Source organism: Oncorhynchus mykiss, chromosome 16, assembly GCF_013265735.2.
Source record: "Oncorhynchus mykiss isolate Arlee chromosome 16, USDA_OmykA_1.1, whole genome shotgun sequence".
NCBI classification, from domain to species: Eukaryota; Metazoa; Chordata; class Actinopteri; order Salmoniformes; family Salmonidae; genus Oncorhynchus; species Oncorhynchus mykiss.
Window position 1 is genome coordinate 22550397 of NC_048580.1, and position 25081 is coordinate 22575477.

Below are 25081 nucleotides of genomic sequence, written 5' to 3' on the forward strand. Positions count from 1 at the left end.
ATGGACACACACTACTCATTCAAGGGTTTTTCTTTATTGCTACTATTTTCTACATTGTAGAATAATAGTGAAGACATCAAAACTATGAAATAACATATGGATTAATTTAGTCACCAATAAAGTGTTAAACAAATCAAAATATATTTTAGATTCTTCAAAGTAGCCACTCTTTACCTTGATGACAGCTTTGCGCACTCTTGGCATTCTCTCAACCAGTTTCACCTGAAATGCTTTGAAGGAGTTCCCACGTATGCTGAACACTTGTTGGCTGCTTTTCCTTCACTCTACTGTCCAACTCATTCCCAACCATCTCAATTGGGTTGAGGTTGAGTGATTGTGGAGGCCAGGTCATCTGATGCAGCACTCCATCACTCTTCTTCTTGGTCAAATAGCCCTTGCACAGCCTGGAGGTGTGTTGGGTCATTGTTCTGTTGAAAACAAATGATAGTCCCACTAAGCACAAACCAGATTGGTTGGTGTATCGTTGCAGAATGCTGTGGTTGTTATGCTGTGTTATGTTGTGTGCCTTGAATTCTAAATAAATCACAGACTGTGTCACCAACAAAGCACCCCCACACCATCAAACTTCCTCTTCCATGGTTCACAGTGGGAACTACACATGCAGAGATCATCTGTTCACCTACTCTGCGTCTCACAAAGACACAGAGGTTGGAACCAAAAATCTCTAATTTGGACCAAAGGACAGATTTCCACCGGTCTAATGTCCAAGTCTCTTCTTCTTATTGGTGTCCTTTAGTAGTGGTTTCTTTGCAGCAATTCGACCATGAAGGGCTGATTCACACAGTCTCCTCTGAACAGTTGATGTTGAGATGTGTCTGTTTCTTGAACTCCGTGAATCATTTATTTGGGCTGCAATCTGAGGTGCAGTTAACTCTAATGAGCTTATCCTCTGCACCAGAGGTAACTCTGGGTCTTCTGTTCCTGTGGCGGTCCTCATGAGAGCCAGTTTCATCATAGAGCTTGATGTTTTTTGCAACTGCACTTGAAGAGACTTTCAAGTTCTTTAAATTTTCCGCATTGAAGTATCTTCATGTCTTAGAGTAATGATGGACTGTTGTTTCTCTTTGGTTATTTGAGCTGTTCTTGCCATAATATGGACTTGGTATTTTACCAAATAGGGCTATCTTCTGTATACCACCCCTACTTTGTCACAACACAACTGATTGGTCCAAACGCATTAAGAAGGAAAGAAATTCCACAAATGTACTTTTAACAAGGCACACCTGTTAATTGAAATGCATTCCAGGTGCATTCTACCTCATGAAGCTGGTTGAGAGAATGCCACGAGTGTGCAAAGCTGTCGTCAAAGCAAAGGGTGGCTACTTTGAAGAATCTCAAATATAAAATACATTTTGATTTGTTTAACACTTTTTAACCTGTGATTCCATATGTGTTATTTCATAGTTTTGATGTCTTCCCTATTATTCTATAATGTACAAAATAGTACAAATAAATAAAAACCCTTGAATGAGTAGGTGTATCCAAACTAATGACTGGTACTGTATGTGGTATGTATGTATGTCTGTATGTATGTAGGTATGTATGTATTTATATATGCATGTATATGTATATATATATATATATATATATATATATATATATATATATATATATATAAATACATATACATGCATATATAAATACATACATACCTACATACATACAGACATACATACATACCACATACAGTACCAGTCATTAGTTTGGATACACCTACTCATTCAAAATTGTAAATGTAAACAAACACTGTATAGCCCCATAACATGGTTAAAACAATAATTTTGATATCATGGATGGTCAGTCCTTGCATCTATAGCTCAGTCTATTAATCTGAGAGTGGTTACATTTCTCCAGCCCCATCCCCCAGCTTTTTACCAAAACAGAGGCGGGGCGACCATTTTGTTATTGTTTCATCTGTGAATTTTCCCTTTAAACAGCTGCTTTATCAAGATATCAAAGTGTCACCAACAAAAAGGTCAACAATAGGCCTATAGCAAATTCAGCACATTTTTCCCATGTAAATAGCACTTTTCAGGAGTACTCAAAGCATGCCATTCCATGAGCACAGCATTTATTTTTCAACTTGAATAAATGAGCCCAATCATTCCTCCATGACAACAAAATCATAAACAACAGAGTAGGGATGGCTAATAAGTCCTTAGTTTTGGGGTTATGCTCAGGTAAAACTATTTGGCTAATCTATACATCCATATTTCCAAGTCCTATTCTTGAAGATCAAGGGGTATAATGTATATTGGAATGACTAATTCTGATAGACTTTGGTTTTAACGTAAAAATATAATTTTATCATATCATTTTTTGTAGGAGAAAGCGATGGATTAGAAGAAGAATCCTATGTAACCAACCCATAAAGTAAAATGTAACATCCATATATGGCCAGCTATGTAAACTTTAACATGGATTTATCCTGGAATAGACATCGTTCAATTGCTAACATACATTGTTGTCTTGTTCTAATGCCTTTTAAGGGGCAAGTAATTTAAAAGTAACTGAATGGAATCAGATTACGTTACTGAGTTTGGGTGATCCAAAAGTTACGTTACCTATAACAATTTTGGACAGGTAACTAATAACTAACGGATTACATTTAGAAAGTAACTTACCCAACCCCGTGCACAATCCATGTCTCAATTATCTCAAGGCTTAAAACTCCTTCTTTAGCCTGTCTCCTCCCCTTCATCTACTCTGATTGAAGTGGAGTTAACAGGTGGCATTGATAAGGGATTCACCGGTTCAGTCTGTGTCATGGAAAGAGCAGGTGTTCCTAATGTTTTGTACTCTCAGTGTGTATTGTATCATGTGTCTTCAGAGGTTATTTTTTTCTCTCAAGGTAGGGGATGCTTTTGATTTTGCTTTTAGGTACGATGCAGTAACACTGGGATGCAAGAAATGAGATGGATTAAAAACCTTCCGTTGTTGGGGAAGTGTGGCCTAACTCTTTGATCTTGCAGTGTATCATGCAAGCATATATTTCATAAGCTATCTACACACATGCGCGCACACACATGAATGCGTGCACACCCACACGCATGCCCACAGATGAGAATTTGTCTCATTTGTCTCATCAAGTGAAACATATATTGGTGTTGTGCTATATGCACACCACCGTTTCCGAGTGAAAGCTCCAGAACTGAAGGTGGATGCATCTCTGTCCTGTTCAGTTTTTTGAGGAAGATAAATTAGTGTTTGGATGAACATAAAAGCTAATGTATTCATAAGAGCTATGATGAGCGCAGCTGTCAACAAGCACCTGACATCCAATCTGAAAACAAGCCGCACGGGAGGTGGCGCACTCTCTATAGTGTGTGTGTGTTTGTGTGTGTGTGTGTGGGCGCGCGTGCACATGTGTATGAGAGTTGTTTGTTTTCTGCTTACAGTGAGCTCTATCTCAATATCTTTAAAAGTGCTAGAGCATTCCTAAGAAGTTGGCGCACACAGGATTTGCAGTAATTTCCCTACTGTCAAAGAATAATCACCATGGGAATGCATGTTTTAACCCTCCGGCGTGGCTTAAATTGTGCTTCCTAATTGATTGTAGCTAGGATAGGATTCCTTGCATTTGGTGAAACCTGCAGTAGATCATTCGGTTCTGTTGTTGGCACCCACGTAAGTTGACGTGTCGTATGCCTTGGAACTGCAAAAATATCACAAAAGACATTTGTGTCGCTTTCACGTTGCTTACATCATTACACTAACGTTATAGCTAAGGATAACACATTTGATATAATTATTTACTTGAATCAAATTATGTCAAATGGCATGTAATTTACAGCAACACTCGTTGTGCGCTGAAGATAAACACAGGACTCACGTATAGTATACTGTGTTGCTATCTATTATTAGCTAACCACTACAGGTGCACGTATCCAGCCTGGGTTCTGTTTATACATCCGGCTGACGTTTTGGTTTGCGTCAGACATAACAGCTAAGTTCATGGGGAGGAGGTCTCGGGATGGGGCCTCGTTTTGTTATTCTCCTCAGTAAGCCATCAACCATCCTGTGTATCCTGTGTAATTAGAACTCATCTCCTGGTGTGAGGACCGTCGAGGTCTGTCAGATTCACAGTTTTAATCAGTCCTTCAACTCACTTTATCTACCCCACAGAAACGCGGATAGAACAGACTCTCAGCAATCTGACAAATTGATACAACAACAAGGCAATGGGATTGAACAACTGCTTCTAAATGGGAGGGGGGGGGGGTTCTTCTGAATTTCAGAGAGCTGTGTGACAATGGGGGACTTGCATTCTATCTCGCTTCATCTTCGTTTCTCCCTCTGTTGGAGTTGAAATAGGGGGATGTTGACCGCTGGTTGATTTGTGGACTAGATGTGATGATTGGAATGGACGAGGTGAAAGTGAATGGGTGTGCGTTTCACCGTCCTTCAGATGACCATCAGAAAAAGAAGTGCAACACAGCATACGCATTTTAAGATTCTATTCTATTTTCAACATTCCATCTCAGGAATTCACACATGGACAATAAAGGATTATATTGGAGGCTAGGGGCCTATAAGGATTTCAGTAAGTTTCTTTATATATCGAGTGACATGCATTGAGGTGATCCTATCTGAAAGCTGCTGTTCTCGTTCACTGTATACAGTACCTTCTTGGGCTGTTTCCGGATCAGTTTGTACGAATGCTGATCCTGATCCTTTATCCACTTATCTGACTGCGGTGTGCTCACACAGTCAGTGAACAGATCTCTCTGGGAGTTTTTCAGGTTTGGCTGATGTTGGAAGGCAGAAGTACAGGACATGTCTCTTGTATCATTAGCTGCTGGGGGGTGTGCTACAGTTGTCAGCACTTCATTTTAATTTGGCTCCAAAGCCACTAGCGGCTTTGACCACAGGGATTTCCTGTCCTCTGTGGCAGTTAAACTAAAGTAAGTGTTTGGATGGAGGTAGACAGGGTTCCATAGAGTCGCAATGTCAGCTGGTATATGTCTCATCTTGATACCAAAGTACCTTATTCAATATTGTCTGAACATCCTGAATCAAGATAACTTGTAAATTGGTCTAAAGTCCTTGTATGTAACAAAAGCACAGTACATGTCTCCTAGACTCACTTAAACTCAAACCGTTTTGTTTTGCCCAGGGAAAAGACAACAATGCTTCTCAGGGTTGTCCTTGGAAGTCTTATCCGAGTTTGTACACAGGGCTGTTTCTGCAGTATTAACTGGCTAGACCGTGAGATAAGAATGAAATACCATTGGGGGGCATGAATGCACAAAGAGAACAGTGCACTGAAACGTCCTTTCGAGGTTTAACGTTATCGCTCTGGGTTTCATTATTGCAAATAAGCCCAGATAATTATGGTTAAGCCTTCAAATAGCTTAGTAATGAACGTTTTTAAAAGGTTCAAAATCAAATATATCCACTAGAGATGGAGCTCAAAGTCATATTTCATAGTGCGGATATCATCAGGATATCAGGACCTTAGAAAAAGTTAGTTTAAAACGGTAACAGTGAATTGTAGTTTCATGCCTCATAACACTTTTCATTCGTCCAGACAGTATTGCAATGTGTTTTATACGTCGGGAGCCTTGCACATACCGTTGCCTTCATATAAAAAACAAGAACAGTACATTCCAACATCCTACACCCACAGTTCCTACAGTCATGAGTTTGCATAATTTGCACGGTTTCTTATCTAAGAGGATCCATATCCACACATACTCTCCCATAAAGCCAGAGAGAGAGAGCGAGAGATTGAGATCCTTGACCTCCAGGCAGTCTCCAGAGGGGCTTTTTTTTACTGTGAGAGTCTAATCAGAGTGTAGCTGACGTGTGTCCTGCGGATCGCTCCTCTCCAGTCCCCAGGCCTAATTAGGACCCATGTGTACTGTACATAGAGCTGCCTTTCACACTGCCTGTTGGAAACAGCTCACCTGTGTGCGCTCAATAGGCCACAGAAATGAGCTGCTGGAGAACATGATGACAAGCAGGGGCAGCGGAGGTAGAGGAAGTCCCCTCAAACCAGGAGGTCCTTTCAGTTTAATGAATGCCAGCAGAGCAAGCCAGACGGAGAGAACAATTGGAGAGGGAGCGAGAAAGGGAGACAGTTGGAAAGAGAGCGAGAAAGACAGAATGTGGCTTTGGCAACATTTAATCACTTCTGTCAAGACAGTACAGCTTGTTCGGGTTTGGGAGAGCGAGAAAGAGAAATAGAGAGAGAGAGAACAGGGGATATGTAAAAGAACAAGTCGTCTTTCTTCAACCATTCTCCTCTGTGCTCTCTAGTCTAGCATTAACACATTTATGATGGTCCTTCTCTGTTTTTACTGAGTGGTTATTTACAACTCTTGAAATTCCCCATGGCACACTAGTATGTCTGGAAGAGAGAGAGAGAGAGAGTCATGGTTAATGAATTCATGTAAATCAATAGGATCCTTGGTTTGAAGCCCGCTAACTTAAATAACAGCAGAGCTTTGAGGTAACTCAATGGCACGAGGGTTCCGGTATCCTACTTTCCCTCTGGACAATGAACATGAGCTCTAAATTCCACTCCGACAGTTCTTTGAGTAATGATGAGCTACCGTGGCTCTGCCACACAAAGACATGAGAACCGCTTCATTGGGTTAGAGCTCAGGCTTCCTCTCGATTCCATTTGCAGGGTCAACGTTTCACTTTTAAACGCACAGAACGTCGGTAGGTAAAGGCTTTCATTGCATACAGATGTTGTATAATATCTGAACATAACATCAATCCGTAACACACTTGATGCTGTTTCATGAGTCACGACTCACGACCAACAGATACAGCAAAAGTATATGTACTGTACATGCTGTATTTAGAATAAGCTATCATAATTGTAAAACACGTATTGCCCCATTTAGATAAGTGCTGTTAATGTTTCCTATTAAAAATACAGGCAACTCATTTCTTCACTGCAGAATTTTGACACTCGTTTTGTAAGCCTGAGGCACACGCCTAGGCAGCCTAGTTTCAACATTCCCAGCATGCATCCAAAACCAAACTTCTTCAATACAATCATGTGACAAGTGGGATCCAAGTGGTCCCCAAATCAATTTGACAACCTGCCACAACTAGGCGCTCCCTCCTTTGTCTTTGAAAAGCTATTGGAATTCCGCACCCAACAAGGATATTCCATCACTACTAAACACAACTCAACAATTTGTGCAAATTCTATGATGGCAAAGAGTCGTAAATAATAAGAAAGCTATTTATTCACGGAATTCACGAAAAAAGGACAATCAAAAATCGAATTTCTATAGTCTGATGAGCTGAAATGATTTGTCCAAATAGACCGTGTAGCTGTGATGGTACGGCCACACACTTCAGTTTTCAATTGTGACACCAACCTTTTGATTTAGCGGAGATTGATGTGAGTAAGATTGTAAAAGGCAAGAGGAAGAAAGTGTGTAGGGGTTACCTTGGGGAAAAGGGCGAAATGTCTAAATTCAAACAGAAGTGAGGCCACTGTATTAGAGGTGACCTTCACTGACAGAGAAGGGCTCATAAAGTATTGATCTGATTTGATCTTGCGGGGATTGGGGGATTATATATATTATATTTCTTAAGTTATTTTTTTTTTATTGAAACATGAAAAGGGACCTTGCAGCATCAAAAGCAGAAGTAAAGTGTTACATGTTACATCATTCGTATCCATGAAATGATACTGGTTAATTGCTCATTTAGTCCACAGCTAAAATCAGAAACAAACGATTTGGAAATATGATGGTTTTGTGCTATTGCAGTCCCATTGTGAGCTTTTGCTGTACACTGTAAAATCTTTCCTGTTGTTTTTACGGTAACTTACAGGTTACTTACTTACAGTATGTAACTATGCTGTATGTCACGGTATCCAATACTGTTACTGTAATCTTTTACCATTGTTTTATGGTAACTTACAGACAACTGGCTGCCTGTAAGTTACTGTAAAACAACAGTACAGTGCATTACTGTAATATGTTTTACGGTAATCACAATGAATCAATTAATGAATAGTTGAATTATTTAAATTAATTGAGGGGAGATGGGGTTTGTATTTTACAGTATTTTACCATAATTGCATGTGCTTGGTGCAAGCAGGTTGGCTGCTAGGTAATGTGTTTGCATATTACAGCATATCAATGAATGGCAGTTCTGAAATGTTTGTTAAGGCCTCTAGAAGTGTAAGTGATATAAAATTCACAATTTTTGTATTTTATATCACCTGCACTTTTAGAGCCCTTAACAAAGGCTTCCAAACTGTCAGTGACTACAGGGCAAAACAGATCATAGGACATGGTAAATACTCAACCATTAAAGGTTTGAGACTAGTTGCCATTCCAATAGGTCCCCTATACACATTTAATTGTTGGGGCACTACTATCTCACTAATGGGTGGCCAAATGCAGCTTCTTACAAGGCACGCTTCAAAATAACAGTAACGTACTGTTAAAGCAAAGTTTATTTTTAATTTACAGTATCATTTACTGTTTACGCCTAAAATCACCCAGCGTGCACTGCCATTCATGGCAATTTACTGTTGTATAATACTGTCAAAACAGCAAGAATGTTTTTCAGTGTAATACAGTACATTAATCGACAGAGGCTTCCCAGCTCCCACTTACGTTTTAGTTCAAGCCCAGAGTGCCATTTATCTTTTACAATAATATCCCTCTCTGAAGATGATGCTCACATTTTCCATGGTCTTGCCCCTAATCTCAGTTGAGATTAGTGAGGGGAGTTGCATCTATCCCATTACATTGGCTTATTTTATATATTAGTCGGCAACAGAGGAAAGCTAGTCAGCAGGAAAAGGCCAAGAGATTTTCAAAACTTTAGCGGACACTTATCTAAAGCGACTAACAGGACAGTAAGTACAGTACATTCAAAGTATTTGGACCCCCTTCACTTTATCCACATTTTGTTACGTTACAGCCTTATTCTAAAATGGATGAAATGTCTTTTCCCCCTCATCAATCTACACACTGTATCCCATAATGACAAAGCAAAAACCGAATTTTTGCCAATTTTGCCAATTTGTAAAAACATTTAAATTGAAATATCACATTTACATTAGTATTCAGATCCTTTACTCAGTACTTAGGGTCGTTGTCCTGTTGGAAGGGGTCTGAATACTTTCCGAATGCACTGTACATATTTTTTAAATATGTGTATGTGATCCCTTCGAGACTTGGACCCACGACTTTAGCTAGAGCCACACTATTACCAACAGCCAAACAGGAGGTCCATAGAACCACACCAAAAAAACATTTAAACTGTGCGTACATTCATGGATGACATCTTGTCTCTCCTTGTGCCACTTGTAAACTGCGGACCTCCCCACAAATCTCTATTCCCATCTAAAATCTTGACCCACCATTTCGTAAAACTTGACATTGTATGGCCTGTAGAAGTCCCGTAGCTGCTCGATAGTGTCGTGATCTATCTGAATGTGGGTTCTACCTTTAGACTTGCCCAGGCAGCGGGGTGAGCTGCTGCTCTCTGGTTTCTTCAGGCAGGGGAATCCTTTGGTCCTGTTGAAGTAGAAATGTTTGTCCGTGACGATGCGTTTCAGACCCAGGAAGTCCTGAACCCGCGCCAGTTCTCCAGCCGGGTCCGTGATGAGCCGCTCCCCGTTGACGAAGTGGATCTGGGACAGGGGGAAGTAGCGGAGCCAGTTTTCCAGGTGCAGAGCGTACATGCCGATGCGGATGGCATTCCAAGACGTGTCAACCAATCCTAAACTCTGGTTCTGGAAGGCCAGATCCTGGAAGCTGGGAATGTCAGGTGTCTTGGACAGGGTCTGCGTGTAGTCAGAGATGACCCGGGTGACAGGGTCGCGCACCACCACGATCAGCTTGGTGTCCCGGGACATGGCGGAGATCCGGCGAGGTGTCTCCCTCGTTACAAAGTAGCTGGGCGTCTTCTCCATGGTGATCTGGCTCTCCATAGTCCGTGGCATAAGGCATCTGAATAAAGAGGAAGAGACAGACAATTAATACATGATTAAGAAGAATGGTTCAGCAATGTCATTAAAAATATATGTATATACACAGTGCATTCGGAAAGTAGTCAGACCCCTTGACTTTTTCCACATATTATTACGTTACAGCCTTATACTAAAATTGTAAATAGTTTTTTTTCTCATCAATCTACACACAATACCCCGTAATGACAAAGCAAAATCAATTTTTCGGAAATTGTTGCTAATTTATACAAAATAATAAACAAACTGAAATATCATATTTACATAAGTATTCAGAACCTTTACTCAGCGCTTTGTTGAAGCACATTTGGCAGCAATTACAGCCATGAGTCGTCTTCGGTATCACGCTACAAGCTTGGCACACCTGTTTTTGGGTAGTTTCTCACATTCTTCTCTGCAGATCCTCTCAAGCTCTGTCTGGTTGAATGGGGAGTGTCACTGCACAGCTACTTTCAGGTCTCTCCAGAGATGTTCGTTTGGGTTCACATTCGGGCTATAGCTAGGCAACTCTACGACATTCAGAGACTTGTCCCGAAGCCACTCCTGCATTGTCTTGGCTGTGTGCTTAGGGTCGTTATCCTGTTGGAAGTTGAACCTTCGCCCCAGTCTGAGGTCCTGAGTGCTCCGAGCATGTTTTCATCAAGGATCTCTCTGTACTTTGCTCCGTTCATCTTCCCCCCTCAATCCTGACTAGTCTTCGCTGCTGAAAAACATCCCCACAACATGATGCTGCTACCACCATGCTTCACCGTAGGGATGGTGCCAGGTTTCCTCCAGACGTGACACTTGGCATTCAGGTCAAAGAGTTCATCCTGGTTTTATCAGACCAGAGAATCTTGTTTCTCATGGTCTGAGAGTTCTTTAGGTGCCTTTTGGCAAACTCCAAGCAAGCTGTCATGTGTATTTTACTGTGGAGTGGCTTCTGCCTGGCCTGATTGGTGGAGTGCTGCAGAAATGGTTGTCCTTCTGGAAGGTTCTCACATCTCCACAGAGAAACTCTGGAGCTCTGTCAGTGACCATCAGGTTCTTGGTCATTTCCCTAACCAAGGCCCTTCTCCCCAGATTCCTAAGTTTCCTGGGAGGCCAGCTCTAGGAAGAGTCTTGGTGGTTCCAAACTTCTTCCATTTAAGAATTATGGAGGCCACTGTGTTCTTGGGGACCATCAATGCTGCAGAAATGTTTTGGTACCCTTCCCCAGATCTGTGCCTCGACACAATCATGTCTCAAGGCTCTACGGATAATTCCTTAGACCTCAAGGCTTGGTTTTTGCTCTGACATGTTACTGTCAACTGTTGGTGCTTATATAGACAGGTGTGTGCCTTTCCAAATCATGTTCAATCAATTGAATTTACTACAGGTGGACTCCAATCAAGTTGTAGAAACACCTCAAGGATGATCAATAAGAAAAGGATGCACCTGAGCTCAATTTCGAGTCTCATAACAAATGGTCTTAATACTTATGTAAATAAGGTATTTCTGTTTTTGTTTTCATAAATTTGCCTAGAAGGCCAGCATCCTGGAGTCGCCCCTTCACTGTTGACGTTGAGACTGATGTTTTGCAGTTACTATTTAATGAAGCTGCCAGTTGAGCACTTGTAAGGTGTCTGTTTCTCAAACTAGTATTAGTCCTCTTCCTCAGTTGTGCACCGGGGCCTCTCACTCCTATTTCTATTCTGGTTAGAGCCAGTTTGCGCTGTTCTGTGAAGGGAGTAGTACACAGCGTTTCACGAGGCCTTCGGTTTCTTGGCAATTCATTGCATGGAATAGCCTTAATTTCTCAGAACAAGAATATACTGATGAGTTTCAGAAGAAAGTTATTTGTTTCTGGCCATTTTGAGCCTGTAATCGAACCCAGAAATGCTGATGCTCCAGATACTCAACTAGTCTAAAGAAGGCCAGTTTTATTGCTTCTTTAAGCAGAACAACAGTTTTCAGCTGTGCTAACATAATTTCAAAAGGATTTTCTAATGATCAATTAGCCTTAAAATTATAAACTTAGATTAGCTAACACAACGTGCCATTGGAACACAGGAGTAATGCTTGCTGATAATGGGCCTCTGTATGCCTATGTAGATATTCCATTAAAAATCATCAATCCAGCTCCAATAGCAATTTACAATATTAACAATGTCTACACTGTATTTATGATCAATTTGATGTTATTTTAGACAAAAAATGTGCTTTTAATTAAAAACAAAGACATTTCTAAGTGACCCCAAACCTTTGAACGGTAGTGTGTGTGTGTGTGTGTGTGTGTGTGTGTGTGTGTGTGTGTGTGTGTGTGTGTGTGTGTGTGTAAACTCAGCAAAAAAGAAACATCCGGGCTCTTCGCTGGCCATGGCAGAGCACTGGCATTCCTGTCTTGCAGGAAATCACGCACAGAACGAGCAGTATGGCTGGTGGCATTGTCATGCTGGAGGGTCATGTCAGGATGAGCCTGCAGGAAGGGTACCACATGAGGGAGGAGGATGTCTTCCCTGTAATGCACAGCGTTGCGATTGCCTGCAATGACAACAAGCTCAGTCCGATGATGCTGTAACACACCGCCCCAGACCATGACGGACCCTCCACCTCCAAATCGATCTCACTCCAGAGTACAGGCCTCGGTGTAACGCTCATTCCTTCGACGATAAACGTGAATCCGACCACCACCCCTGGTGAGATAAAACCGTGGCTTGTCAGTGAAGAGCACTTTTTGCCAGTCCTGAGTGGTTTAGCAACGGTGAGTTTGTGCCCACAGGCAACGTTGTTGCCGGTGATGTCTGGTGAGGACCTGCCTTACAACAGGCCTACAAGCCCTCAGTCCAGCTTCTCTCAGCCTATTGCGGACAGTCTGAGCACTGATGGAGGGATTGTGTTTGAGTTTTTATATATATATATATATATATATATATATATATATATATTATTGTCACATCCATTGGATAGGTGCAGTGAAATGTATTGTTGATTCTATACCTACAGTATACCTATAGTATATTTAGTAATTGTATACTAATTTAGTATGCAAAGAGTATCAGTACATTATGGCCATAGACATCAAGGGAGGTCCAGTCTGGCTATGGGCCTGTTTCCAGTGAAACATAAAAACAATAAGCACTCTTTACCAATGTCACAGAAGGTAGTTTCCACAAGAGACTTGTGTGGGAAAGATCTCTCTCTCTGTCTTTCTCATATACTGTAACTAGCTCAGTCCCATGTTCAGCAGTAATAAATCACCTGTGAGATGTAATGTAGATTGGACAGAGGAAAATGACACTCTGGGTCATAACTGGGTCAAACAAGTAGGCCACCGAAACTTTTGGTTGTTTTCTGTCAGGTACACCAATTTATTTTTGGTCACTTCAAGTTCTAAAACTCCCCCAAAACGCATGCATAGCTCTGTCTGATTGAATTTAATGAAATGGTATCCTATTCATTGATAAGAAGAAAACAGTTGCAGACAATGGCTAAAAATACAGTTGCAATGAATCAGCAGCTTCTAGCCTACTGTTGACAAATAGACACATCATGGATCAATCTTCTGAAGACACATTCTGAAGAAGAAAGCATCTTTATTTGGAAAGTAATAGCCACTGATGCTCAAGGTCGGTTTTTTGATGGATGACAAAAACACCTGAGTTGATGTGGCACAAAATATCTTCCAATTACTGTCATCCTCCACTGACCACTGTCAACATGACTGTCAACATGACATGGAACTGTTGTTTGAACTTGTTTCTCTGACATTGCCTTTGAACAGATGGACAGGTCAGAGGAGGCTATATTCTCCAGGCTACATGACACGCTCCTCTCCACTGACGATTGCATTGTCTCGTTCAACAAACAAACTAGTAGGCTACAATAAATTATTATGGCAAGAAACTAAGCGAGAAAAGGGATGTGAACGATAAGATAGAGGAGGGAGACGTGAGGGAAAATAATTAGGTTAATGGGTTTCAGGGGAATGACAATAAATGACAGCGAGATGAATACAGGTTTTGGTATTGAGCCTTCCACAAGGCTCCTTTTCACTAAATGTACCTTTTTTACAAAATGCCTCTTTACAAAAATCAGGACTAAACAGCAAAATCCAATGCATGATGAATTCGCGCACAACACAGCCGTTGGCATGACGGTTGACTTCCGTTAATGAGCCCCCGAGGTCGACACCTGTACAAGTGTAAAATTATTTATTGTCTTACCTGTACCAGTCTAGTCCACGGTCATAGTTCCTGTCGAAAAAATGCGTTTCTGTGCCGACCGCCCGTACGTCCGGGTGGATTCTTATAAACTCCAAGACAGCTCTTGTGCCGCCCTTTTTAACACCGACAATGATGGCATTTGGCAACTTCTTATTCCCGAACTTCCCACTGCCCAAGTTGTTAGTGGTTGGACGGTCTGATGTGAAATTCCGAACTGTGTTGTGATTAACCGAGGCGTTGCTTTGGTTCGCTTCATGGAGAGATATTTCCCTTGTCGCTCTCGCGTCCAATGGCAAAGTGCAGTAAGGAGATTTTTGCTGAAGTTTTTTGCCTCCATCACTCCTGAGGCGCAGGCAGTTCTGCGTTGGATCACTTGGTTTTTGCATGATAGCATCAGAAGAAAATAAGAGACAGTAGCATATATATGATAGTGATAGAGATATGGAAAATATGCAGACGCATGTCCTGGTATGCCTATATGAAGACGGCGCAACTCGGCTATAGAGGAGAATGCATGCCATATCTCCACGGATTTAGATGGTGCATGGTTTTTATTTATTGATTATTTACTTGTTATCTGCGTTGTCGTTAAAAGAGTGAAGACAAAACGTAGCCTATATCCACGGGTATATAAACCCAGCTCTGACTAATATCTTCATTCCCCCAGAACTGCCCTGGGAACAGTTTAAGTGGTGGCTAAAAGCGCACATCACAAATAGCAATCAGGGTATTACATTCAAGCTTGTTTCAGATATCCGAATTATTTCAATATTGCGGCACATTACTTCACTTCATCCTGGATCGAACCACCAAAATCACTCAGGTGTGTGCTTGCGTCAGGAAATAGTAGCCTACTGTAGTATGTTTTACTTCTTCACTTAGTTAAAAAAAACTCCTCCTTTCCGTTATGAAATCTTGAACACATCCTATTGTAAAATCCTTGTATTTCTTATTAGCGCACTAGCCCGAAAAGCTGGGAGCGTGCGGCGCAGTTCTCTCCGTTCCGTCTACTTCACAAGACTGCCAATACAAGAGAAAAATATACATTATTGAAGGTGCGCCTGACGTCAGTTATCAACGTTTCTTTTTTTGAAGAAAAAAATCTGTAGATTCCTCTAGCCTACCCAAATCTTAAACTGACGCAAGTGCATCCTTCATTTTCTTCACGACACCTTGGTTTGTCATAATATTTGAATTGTGCCATAGGCTTTCATTGATTTATTGCTGCTTGTCCACTGTAATGTATTAGAATATGTATTGTATTTGGTCTTCAGACCTGCTGAACCAATGCTTATGCCAGCCATGTATATCAGTGTCTAGAAGGGTTCATCTTTGACTATAGCATGCCTATCATTATATAAATGTTATGAAAACAATTACGAGCCTACATGTCATTCATATATTATATACTGTATATAAATACTGAGAGTATAAAACATTAGGAACAGCTTCCTAATGTTGAGTTTGACCCCCTTTTGCCCTCAGAACATCCTCAATTTGTTGGGCTGTGGACTGCAAGGTGTCGAAAGCGTTCCACAGGGACGGTCTAAGGCACTGCATCTCAGTGCCAAAGGCATCACTACAGACCCTGGTTCGATTCCAGGCTGTATCACAACCGGCCGTGATTGGCAGTCCCATACGGCGGCGCACAATTGGCCAAGCGTTGTCCGGGTTAGGGTTTGGCCGGGGTAGACTGTCATTGTAAATAAGAATTTGTTCTTAACTGACTTGCGTAATTAAAGAACGAAATGTTGAGTCCAATGCTTCCCACAGTTGTTTGAAGTTGGCTGGATGTGCTTTGGGTGGTGGACCATTGTTGATACACACAGCAAACTGTTGAGAGTGAAAAATCCAGCAGAATTGCAGTTCTTGACACACTCAAACCGGCATGCCTGGCACCTACTACCATACCCCTTTCAAAGGCACTTAAATATTTTGTCTTGCCCTTTCACCCCTTAAATGGCACACATTCACAATCCATGTCTCAATTGTCTCAAGGCTTAAAAGTATGTGGACACCCCTTCAAATTTGGGTGTGGATATTTCAGCCATGCAATATCAATAGACAAACATTGGCAGTAGAATGGCCCATACTGAAGAGCTCAGTGACTTTCAACGTGGCACTATCATTCCAACATGTCAGTTCATAAAATTTCTACCCTGCTAGAGCTGCCCTGGTCAACTGTAAGTGCTGTTATTGTGAAGTGGAAACATCTATAAGTGCTGTTATTGTGAAGTGGAAACATCTAGGAGTGACAACGGCTCAGCCGTAAAGTGGTAGGCCACACAAGCTCACAGAATGGGACCACCGAGTACTGAAGCGCGTAGCACGTAGAAATCATCTGTCCACTCACTACCGAGATCCAAACTGCCTCTGGAAGCAATGTCAGCACAATAACTGCTCATCGGGAGTTTCATGAAATGGGTTTCCATGGCCCGAGCCTAAGATTACCATGCGCAAGGCCAACCTGTCCCAATGCATAGTGTCAACTGTAAAGTTTCAACTGCATGCTCGTGCGGCCGCACGTGTATCTCCGTCTCATACACACAGGTGTTCTTCCTGTCGCCTTTTCATGTCCCTGCCTCATAGTGATAGGAGCGAGGCAGGCCCTTTCCTGTTTCAGCATGACAACACTCCCGTGCACAAAGCGAGGTCCATACAGAAATGGTTTCTCGAGATTGGTGTGGAAGCACTTGACTAGCCTGCACAGAGCTACACTGACCTCAACCCCATCGAACACCTTCGGGATGAATTGGAACGGCGAATGCAAGCTAGGCGTCATCGCCAAAGATCAGTGCCTGACCTCACTAATGCTCTTGTGGCTGAATAGAAGCAAGTCCCCGCAGCAATGTTCCAACATCTAGTGGAAAGACTTCCCAGAAGAGTGAAGGCTGTTGTAACAGCAAATGGGGGACTGACTCCATATTAATGACCATGATTTTGGAATGAGATGTTCGACGAGCTGGTGTCCACATACTTTTGGTCATGTAGTGTATATATTCAATGAACAAAAATACAAACACAACGTGTAAATTGTTGGTTCATGCAAAGTGTAAATTGTTGGTCTCTCAGATTTTGTTCACAAATTTGTTTACATCCCTGTTAGTGAGCACTTCTTATTTGCCAAGGTAATCCATCCACTCTAAAATGTGCAGTTTTGTCATACAACACAATGTCACAGAAAACAATGTCACAGTACGTCCAACAGGCCTCACAGACCACATGTATAGTGTCGTGCAAGCGAGCGGTTTCCCAACGTCAACATTGTGAACAGAGTGCCCCACGGTGGCGGTGGGGTTATGGTATAGGCAGGCATACGTTACGGACAACAAACACAATTACATTTTTTTCGATGGCAATTTGAATGCAAAGAGAGAGCTTGACGAGATCCTGAGGCCCATTGACGTGCCTTTCATCCACCACCATCACCTCATGTTTCAGTATGATAATGCACAACATCATGTACGCAATTCCTGGAAGCTGAAAATGTCCCAGTTCTTCCATGGCCTGCATACTCACAAGACATGTCACCGATTGAGCATGTTTGGGATGCTCTGGATCGATGTGTACAACAGCCAATATCAAGCAACTTCACACAGCCAGTAAAGATGATTGGGACATTCCACAAGCCACAATCAACAGCCTGATCAACTCTATGTGAAAGAGATGTGTCGCACTGCATGACGCAAAGGGTGGTCACACCAGTCACTGAATGGTTTCTGATCCACGCCCCTACCTTTATTTTTTAAAGGCATCTGTGACCAACAGATGTATTCCCAGTCATGTGAAATCCATAGAGTAGGGCCTAATGAATTTACTTCCTTTGACTGATTTTCTTACATGAACTGTAACTCAGTAACATCTTTGCAATTGTTGTATGTTGCCTTTTATATTGTTGTTTAGTGTATACATAAACTCAGCAAAAAAAGAAACTTTCCCTTTTTCAGGACCCTGTCTTTCAAAGATAATTTGTAAAAATGCAAATCACTTCACAGATCTTCATTGTAAAGTGTTTAAACACTTTTCTCATGCTTGTTCAATGAACCATAAACAATTCATGAACATGCTCCTGTGGAACGGTCGTTAAGACACTAACAGCTTAGGCAATTAAGGTCACAGTTATGAAAACTTAGGACACTAAAGAGGCCTTTCTACTGACTCAGAAAAACACCAAAAGAAAGATGCCCAGGGTCCCTGCTCATCTGCGTGAACGTGCCTTAGGCATGCTGCCAGAAAGCATGAGGACTGCAGATGTGGCCAGGGCAATAAATTGCAATGTCCGTACTGTGAGACGCCTAAGACGGTGCTACAGGGAGACAGGGCAGACAGCTGATCGTCCTCGCAGTGGCAGACCACGTGTAACAACACCTGCACAGGATCGGTACCTCCGAACATCACACCTGCGGGACAGGTACAGGAGAGCAACAACAACTACCCGAGTTACACCAGGAGCGCACAATCACTCCATCAGTGCTCAGACTGTCCACCATAGGCTGAGAGAGGCTGGATTGAGGTCTTGTAGGCCTGTTGTAAGGCAGGTCCTCACTAGACATCACCGGCAACAATGTCGCCTATGGGCACAAACCCACCGTCGCTGGAACATACAGGACTGGCAAAAAGCTCTTCACTGACGAGTCGCGGTTTTGTCTCACCAGGGGTGGTGGTCGGATTCACGTTTATCGTCGAAGGAATGAGCGTTACACCGAGGCCTGTACTCTGGAGCGGTATCGATTTGGAGGTGGAGGGTCTGGGGCGGTGTGTCACAGCATCATCGGACTGAGCTTGTTGTCATTGCAGGCAATCTCAACGCTGTACGTTACAGGGAAGACATCCTCCTCCCTCATGTGGTACCCTTCCTGCAGGCTCATCCTGACATGACCCTCCAGCATGACAATGCCACCGGCCATACTGCTCATTCTATGTGTGATTTCCTGCAAGACAGGAATGTCAGTGTTCTGCCATGGCCAGCGAAGAGCCAGGATCTCAATCCCATTGAGCACATCTGGGACCTGTTGGATCGGAGGGTGAGGGCTAGGGACATTCCCCCCCAGAAATGTCCGGGAACTTACAGGTGCCTTGGTGGAAGAGTGGGGTAACATCTCACAGCAAGAACTGGCAAATCTGGTGCAGTCCATGAGGAGGAGATGCACTGCAGTACGTAATGCAGCTGGTGGCCACACCAGATACTGACTGTTACTTTTGATTTTGACCCCCCCTTTGTTCAGGAACACATTATTACATTTCTGTTAGTCACATGTCTGTGTAACGTGTTCAGTTTATGTCTCAGTTGTTGAATATTGTTATGTTCATACAAATATTTACAAGTTTGCTAAAGTTTGCTGAAAATAAACGCAGTTGAGTGTGTGTGTGTGTGTGTGTGTGTGTGTATATGTGTTACAAGTGTGTTTGTCCTTGTGATGGGTATGGATCAGTGTGTCAGTCTGTGAAGTGACCTCACCCACACATTGTTCCCAGACATCCCTCTGGAGGTTAGTGAGTGGGGGGCACCAGATCCACATCATCCACATCCTGGTCTGTCTTACCCCCAGATGACTGATACATACAGCCGGATAAGAAACCATAGGAGAAAAGGAAACAATCAGGGGAGAGCTGCCCCAGTGCCGGGAGGAGTTGAGGTGTCGACTGTGCTCCCGTAGGTGTCCACGCCGGCCCAATCTCAGTGCTCTTTGATTAAAGAATGATTTATAGGCCCGGTCGGAGAGGCTCGCTCAGCAATCCGTCTCCTGAATGAGTTTTTCTCCCAGGCAAAGGCGGGTAAATCATACCCTTGGCGCGAGATGCCTGGCTGGACAGTGTCAGCATGGCGATACGGGCTGGTGATTAAATGTTATAATCACCGCTGTTGAGCGTGCACTGTGTTGTGTCACAACTGCCCATTTATCAGACTAACAGTTAGCCTGGGGGTGCAGCGTCTGTCTGATTACCCACTCCTAAATCTGATCAGACACTCAGCACTTATAAATACACTGACGCAATGTTTACATTATAGATATGCTGAACTAAGACTTTATCAATCTATTTATATTTATAGTCTGAGGATTCATTTCACATCATCTAGCACATTTATCATACTAGGGTCATACTAACGTCAGCCTGGAGGCAGTATCTGATCACTCCACCAAATCTGATCAGACACTTAGCCCTTGAATACCCTGACAAAGTATGATTGTATTATAAAAATGTTGATTCTTTGAATTTGTATCTAAAGGGGTTTCGTATAATGAGTCAATCAAATGAACTATTGAAGTAAGTCTTTGAAGATGAATAACTAAATTAAGTTCAGTAGAAAACACACAATTTGACTTTACAAATATTGCAATCTCAGGGGTGTAGAGCAGTTTGTCTAGTTGTGTCTGGCTGATCCTAGTTCAGACTGAACGGTATCTGTTGATAATTGTCCCTATAAGCTGCTGCTTTATTTGTCATTGTAGAAGAGTCGACAGCTGCCACAGAGCTACTCCAGTCCTCGGAGTGTTATGCACTCTTTGCAAGTGGAATGAGGCCTACTCATAAGGTCTTGTGTGACAGGGTAAGATCCTTAGTTTCCCAGGGGACCCTAATTAGCGGTGAATATGTAAAAGGAATTAAAAATAACCCTTTAGGCCTTTGTGAGAGCTTTGTCCTGAAGTGGTTATGGCTGGAAGGGATCCAGCTTTTGTCAAATAAATGTCAAAAGTTGAAAGTTTTGACATTTTAGTTAACCCTTACCCTTTTCATAACATTAACCTAATTCTCCTAACCTGCTATGTAAGTTATCCTAACCTGCTACGAACAGTGCATTCGGAAGTATTCAGACCCCTTGACTTTAAAAAAAAAAATAAAGAATGTTACAGCCTTATTCTAAAATATATTAAATAAAATGTTTTCCTCATCAATCTACACAAAATACCCCATAATGACAAAGTGAAAACAGGTTTTTAGAAATATTTGCAAATTTATTGATGTATTGTAACAGATACCTTATTTACATAAGTATTCAGACCCTTTGCTGTGAGACTCGAAATTGAGCTCAGGTGCATCCTGTTTCCATTGATCATCCTTGAGATGTTTCTACAACTTGATTGGAGTCCACCTGTGGCAAATTAAATTGATTGCATATGATTTGGAAAGGCACACACCTGTCTATAGAAGGTCCCACAGTTGACAGTGTATGTCAGAGCAAAAACCAAGTCATGAGATCGAAGGTATTGTCCGTAGAGCTCTGAGTCAGGATTGTGTCGAGGCACAGATCTGGGGAAGAGTACTAAAAAATGTCTGCACCACTGAAGTCCCAGAAGAACACAGTGGCCTCCATCATTCTTAAATGGAAAAAGTTTGGAAACAGACTATTCCTAGAGCTGGCTGCCCGGCCAAACTGAGCAATCAGGGGAGCAGGCCTTGGTCAGGGAAGAGATCAAGAACCCGATGGTCACTCTGACAGGGCTCTAGAGTTCCTCTGGGGAGATGGTTGTTCTTCTGGAATGTTCTCCCTTCTCCATAGCACTCAACTAATAAGGCCTTTATGGTAGAGTGGTCAGACAGAAACCATTCCTCAGTAAAAGGCACATGACAGCCTGCTTGGAGTTTGCCAAAAGGCACCTAAAGGATGCTCTGACCATGAGAAACAAGATTCTCTGGTCTGATTAAACCAAGATTGAACTCTTTGGCTTGAATGCCTATGGTGAAGCATGGTATTGGCAGCATCATGCTGTTGGGACGTTTTTAAGCAGCAGGGACTGGGAGACTAATCAGGAACGAGAGAAAGATGAACGGAGCAAAGTGCAGAGAGATCCTTGATGAAAACTTGCTCCAGAGTGCTCAGGACCTCAGTATCGGGTGAAGGCTTACCTTCCAACAGGACAACGACTCTAAGCACACAGCCAAGACAACGTAGGAGTGGCTTCAGGACAAGTCTCTGGGTGTCCTTGAGTGGCCCAACCAGAGTCCGGACTTGCACCTGATCAAGCATCTCTGGAGAGACCTGAAAATAGCTGTGCTTGAGAGGATCTGCAGAGAAGAATGGGAGAATCTTCCTAAATACAGGTGTGCCAAGTTGGTAGCATCATACCTAAGAAGACTCAAGGCTGTAATCGCTGCGAAAATGTGCTTCAACAAAGTACTGAGTAAAGGGTCTGAAGGCTTATGTAAATGTAAGATTTCAGTGTTATTTTTTTTTTTAAATAAATGTGCTAAAATTTACCCAAATATGTTTCTGCCTTGTCATTATGGGGTATATTGTGTAAATTGATGAGGGGAATTAAAAAAACAAAAACATTTTAGAATAAGGCTGTAGCGTAAAAAAAATTGGAAAGTCAAAGGGTCTGGCTACTTTCCGAATGCACTGTAAGTTCTCCTAACCTGCCTCGAGAAATCAAATCTGACTATGATTTGACAAAAGCTGGATGCCTTCTAGCCATGATCTCCTGAAGGTCCAGTGTAGTCTGTGATGAGTTGTTACTGTGCAATTTTATTGTTTGTGTAAGGAGAAACCTTTTGGGGACCATGCAATTTATTTGAGAATAAATATTTGGGGCATGATCAATAATGTCTTGAAGATATGTTTGTAGATTTGTATCAGTGCTTGTTTGCTTAAGTTTGACAATATTTCAAATGTTTTTGTAAAATTATGCGACTACAGGAATGCCATTTTTGTTTTCAATTGTTTCCAGTTGGTTTGTGTTTGGGATTAGACTTTGAAAGCCCTCCCTTAAGAAGACTGTCTTGAAGTAAATTAATTTGTATTTCTATTAATAATCACTGTTTTTTTGTAAATGCAATGGCTAACCGTTTTCTCTTCCTTTCATTTAGCATCCAGTAAAAGTATGTTGTGTCGTTGTTATACTGTAGCCTGTTTCAAGCAAGCAAATCTAAACCTTTATTCCTTTAAAATGTAGCTTTCATTGTTATTTTTTAAAATATCTGCTTCCCTATTGTTTCCTATAAATGGGCCTAGAACCTGTGATTGTGAATGAATTTTAAACTATTATGTTTACAAAGTCTCTAATCACAAGGTGGGATTCTGTTCCCTAAAGATGAAACTTGGGTAGTGAAAGATTCCTCCTCATAGTTGGTTAAAGACATGCTACGTAACTTGAGTATTTTTTCAACCTCCCGTTTTGGACTGGATGTGTCAACGTGTAGTTAATACATGGGGCAAAAAAGTATTTAGTCAGCCACCAATTGTGCAAGTTCTCCCACTTAAAAAGATGAGAGAGGCCTGTAATTTTCATCATAGGTACACTTCAACTATGACAGACAAAATGAGAAAAAAAAATCCAGAAAATCACATTGTAGGAATTTTTATGAATTTATTTGCAAATTATGGTGGAAAATAAGTATTTGGTCAATAACAAAAGTTTATCTCAATACTTTGTTATATACCCTTTGTTGGCAATGATAGAGGTCAAAATGTTCTGTAAGTCTTCACAAGGTTTTCACACACTGTTGCTGGTATTTTGGCCCATTCCTCCATGCAGATCTCCTCTAGAGCAGTGATGTTTTGGGGCTGTTGCTGGGCAACACAGACTTTCAACTCCCTCCAAAGATTTTCTATGGGGTTAAGATATGGAGACTGGCTAGGCCACTCCAGGACCTTGAAATGCTTCTTACGAAGCCACTCCTTCGTTGCCCGGGCGGTGTGTTTGGGATCATTGTCATGCTGAAAGACCCAGCCACGTTTAATCTTCAATGCCCTTGCTGATGGAAGGAGGTTTTCACTCAAAATCTCACGATACATGGTCCCATTCATTCTTTCCTTTACACGGATCAGTCGTCCTGGTCCCTTTGCAGAAAAACAGCCCCAAAGCATGATGTTTCTACCCCCATGCTTCACAGTAGGTATGGTGTTCTTTGGATGCAACTCAGCATTCTTTGTCCTGCAAACACAACGAGTTGAGTTTTTACCAAAAAGTTATATTTTGGTTTCATCTGACCATATGACATTCTCCCAATCTTCTTTTGGATCATCCAAATGCTCTCTAGCAAACTTCAGACGGGCCTGGACATGTACTGGCTTAAGCAGGGGGACACGTCTGGCACTGCAGGATTTGAGTCCCTGGCGGCGTAGTGTGTTATTGATGGTATGCTTTGTTACTTTGGTCCCAGCTCTCTGCAGGTCATTCACTGGGTCTCCCCGTGTGGTTCTAGGATTTTTGCTCACCGTTCTTGTGATCATTTTGACCCCACGGGGTGAGATCTTGCGTGGAGCCCCAGATCAAGGGAGATTATCAGTGGTCTTGTATGTCTTCCATTTCCTAATAATTGCTCCCACAGTTTATTTCTTCAAACCAAGCTGCTTACCTATTGCAGATTCAGTCTTCCCAGCCTGGTGCAGGTCTACAATTTTGTTTCTGGTGTCCTTTGACAGCTCTTCGGTCTTGGCCATAGTGGAGTTTGGAGTGTGACTGTTTAAGGTTGTGGACAGGTGTCTTTTATACAGATAACAAGTTCAAACAGGTGCCATTAATACAGGTAACGAGTGGAAGATAGAGGAGCCTCTTAAAGAAGAAGTTACAGGTCTGTGAGAGCCAGAAATCTTGCTTGTTTGTAGGTGACCAAATACTTATTTTCCACCATCATTTGCAAATTAATTAATTAAAAATCCTACAATGTGATTTTCTGGTATTTTTTTTCTCATTTTGTCTGTCATAGTTGAAGTGTACCTATGATGTAAATTACAGGCCTCTCTCATGTTTTTAAGTGGGGGAACTTGCACAATTGGTGGCTGACTAAATACTTTTTTGCCCCACTGTACATCATCTATGAGAAGAACTACTGTTGTACCTCAATTAGCCACAAAATTCCTAGATTGAAAGGGACTATTTCTTGAAGCTGTGCTGTGCAATTTTCCCTACATTTCACCACACGTGGGCCAGCCCCCAAGCAATTCGAGTTTCAACCAATGAGCTTCAGCCCCTTG

General features: G+C 42.0%; 1 protein-coding gene across 2 annotated transcripts in view; it reads right to left on the bottom strand.

Moving 5' to 3' along the window:
- Nucleotides 1-7760: 7760 nt before the first annotated feature.
- LOC110491642 (heparan sulfate glucosamine 3-O-sulfotransferase 2-like) overlaps nt 7761-25081 on the bottom strand; it is a 46490-nt gene continuing 29169 nt past the window's right edge. The window contains exons 1-2 of one of the 2 annotated variants that reach the window (XM_021565240.2): nt 14164-15157; nt 7761-9962 (exon numbers count right to left, since the gene is read on the bottom strand). In XM_021565240.2, the coding sequence (XP_021420915.2) occupies nt 9344-9962; nt 14164-14684 (1140 nt within the window). In that variant the 5' untranslated portion in view covers nt 14685-15157 and the 3' untranslated portion in view covers nt 7761-9343. Of the gene's footprint in view, nt 9963-14163; nt 15158-25081 lie in introns of those variants that run through there. The other variant, XM_036946511.1, reaches the window with a different exon arrangement.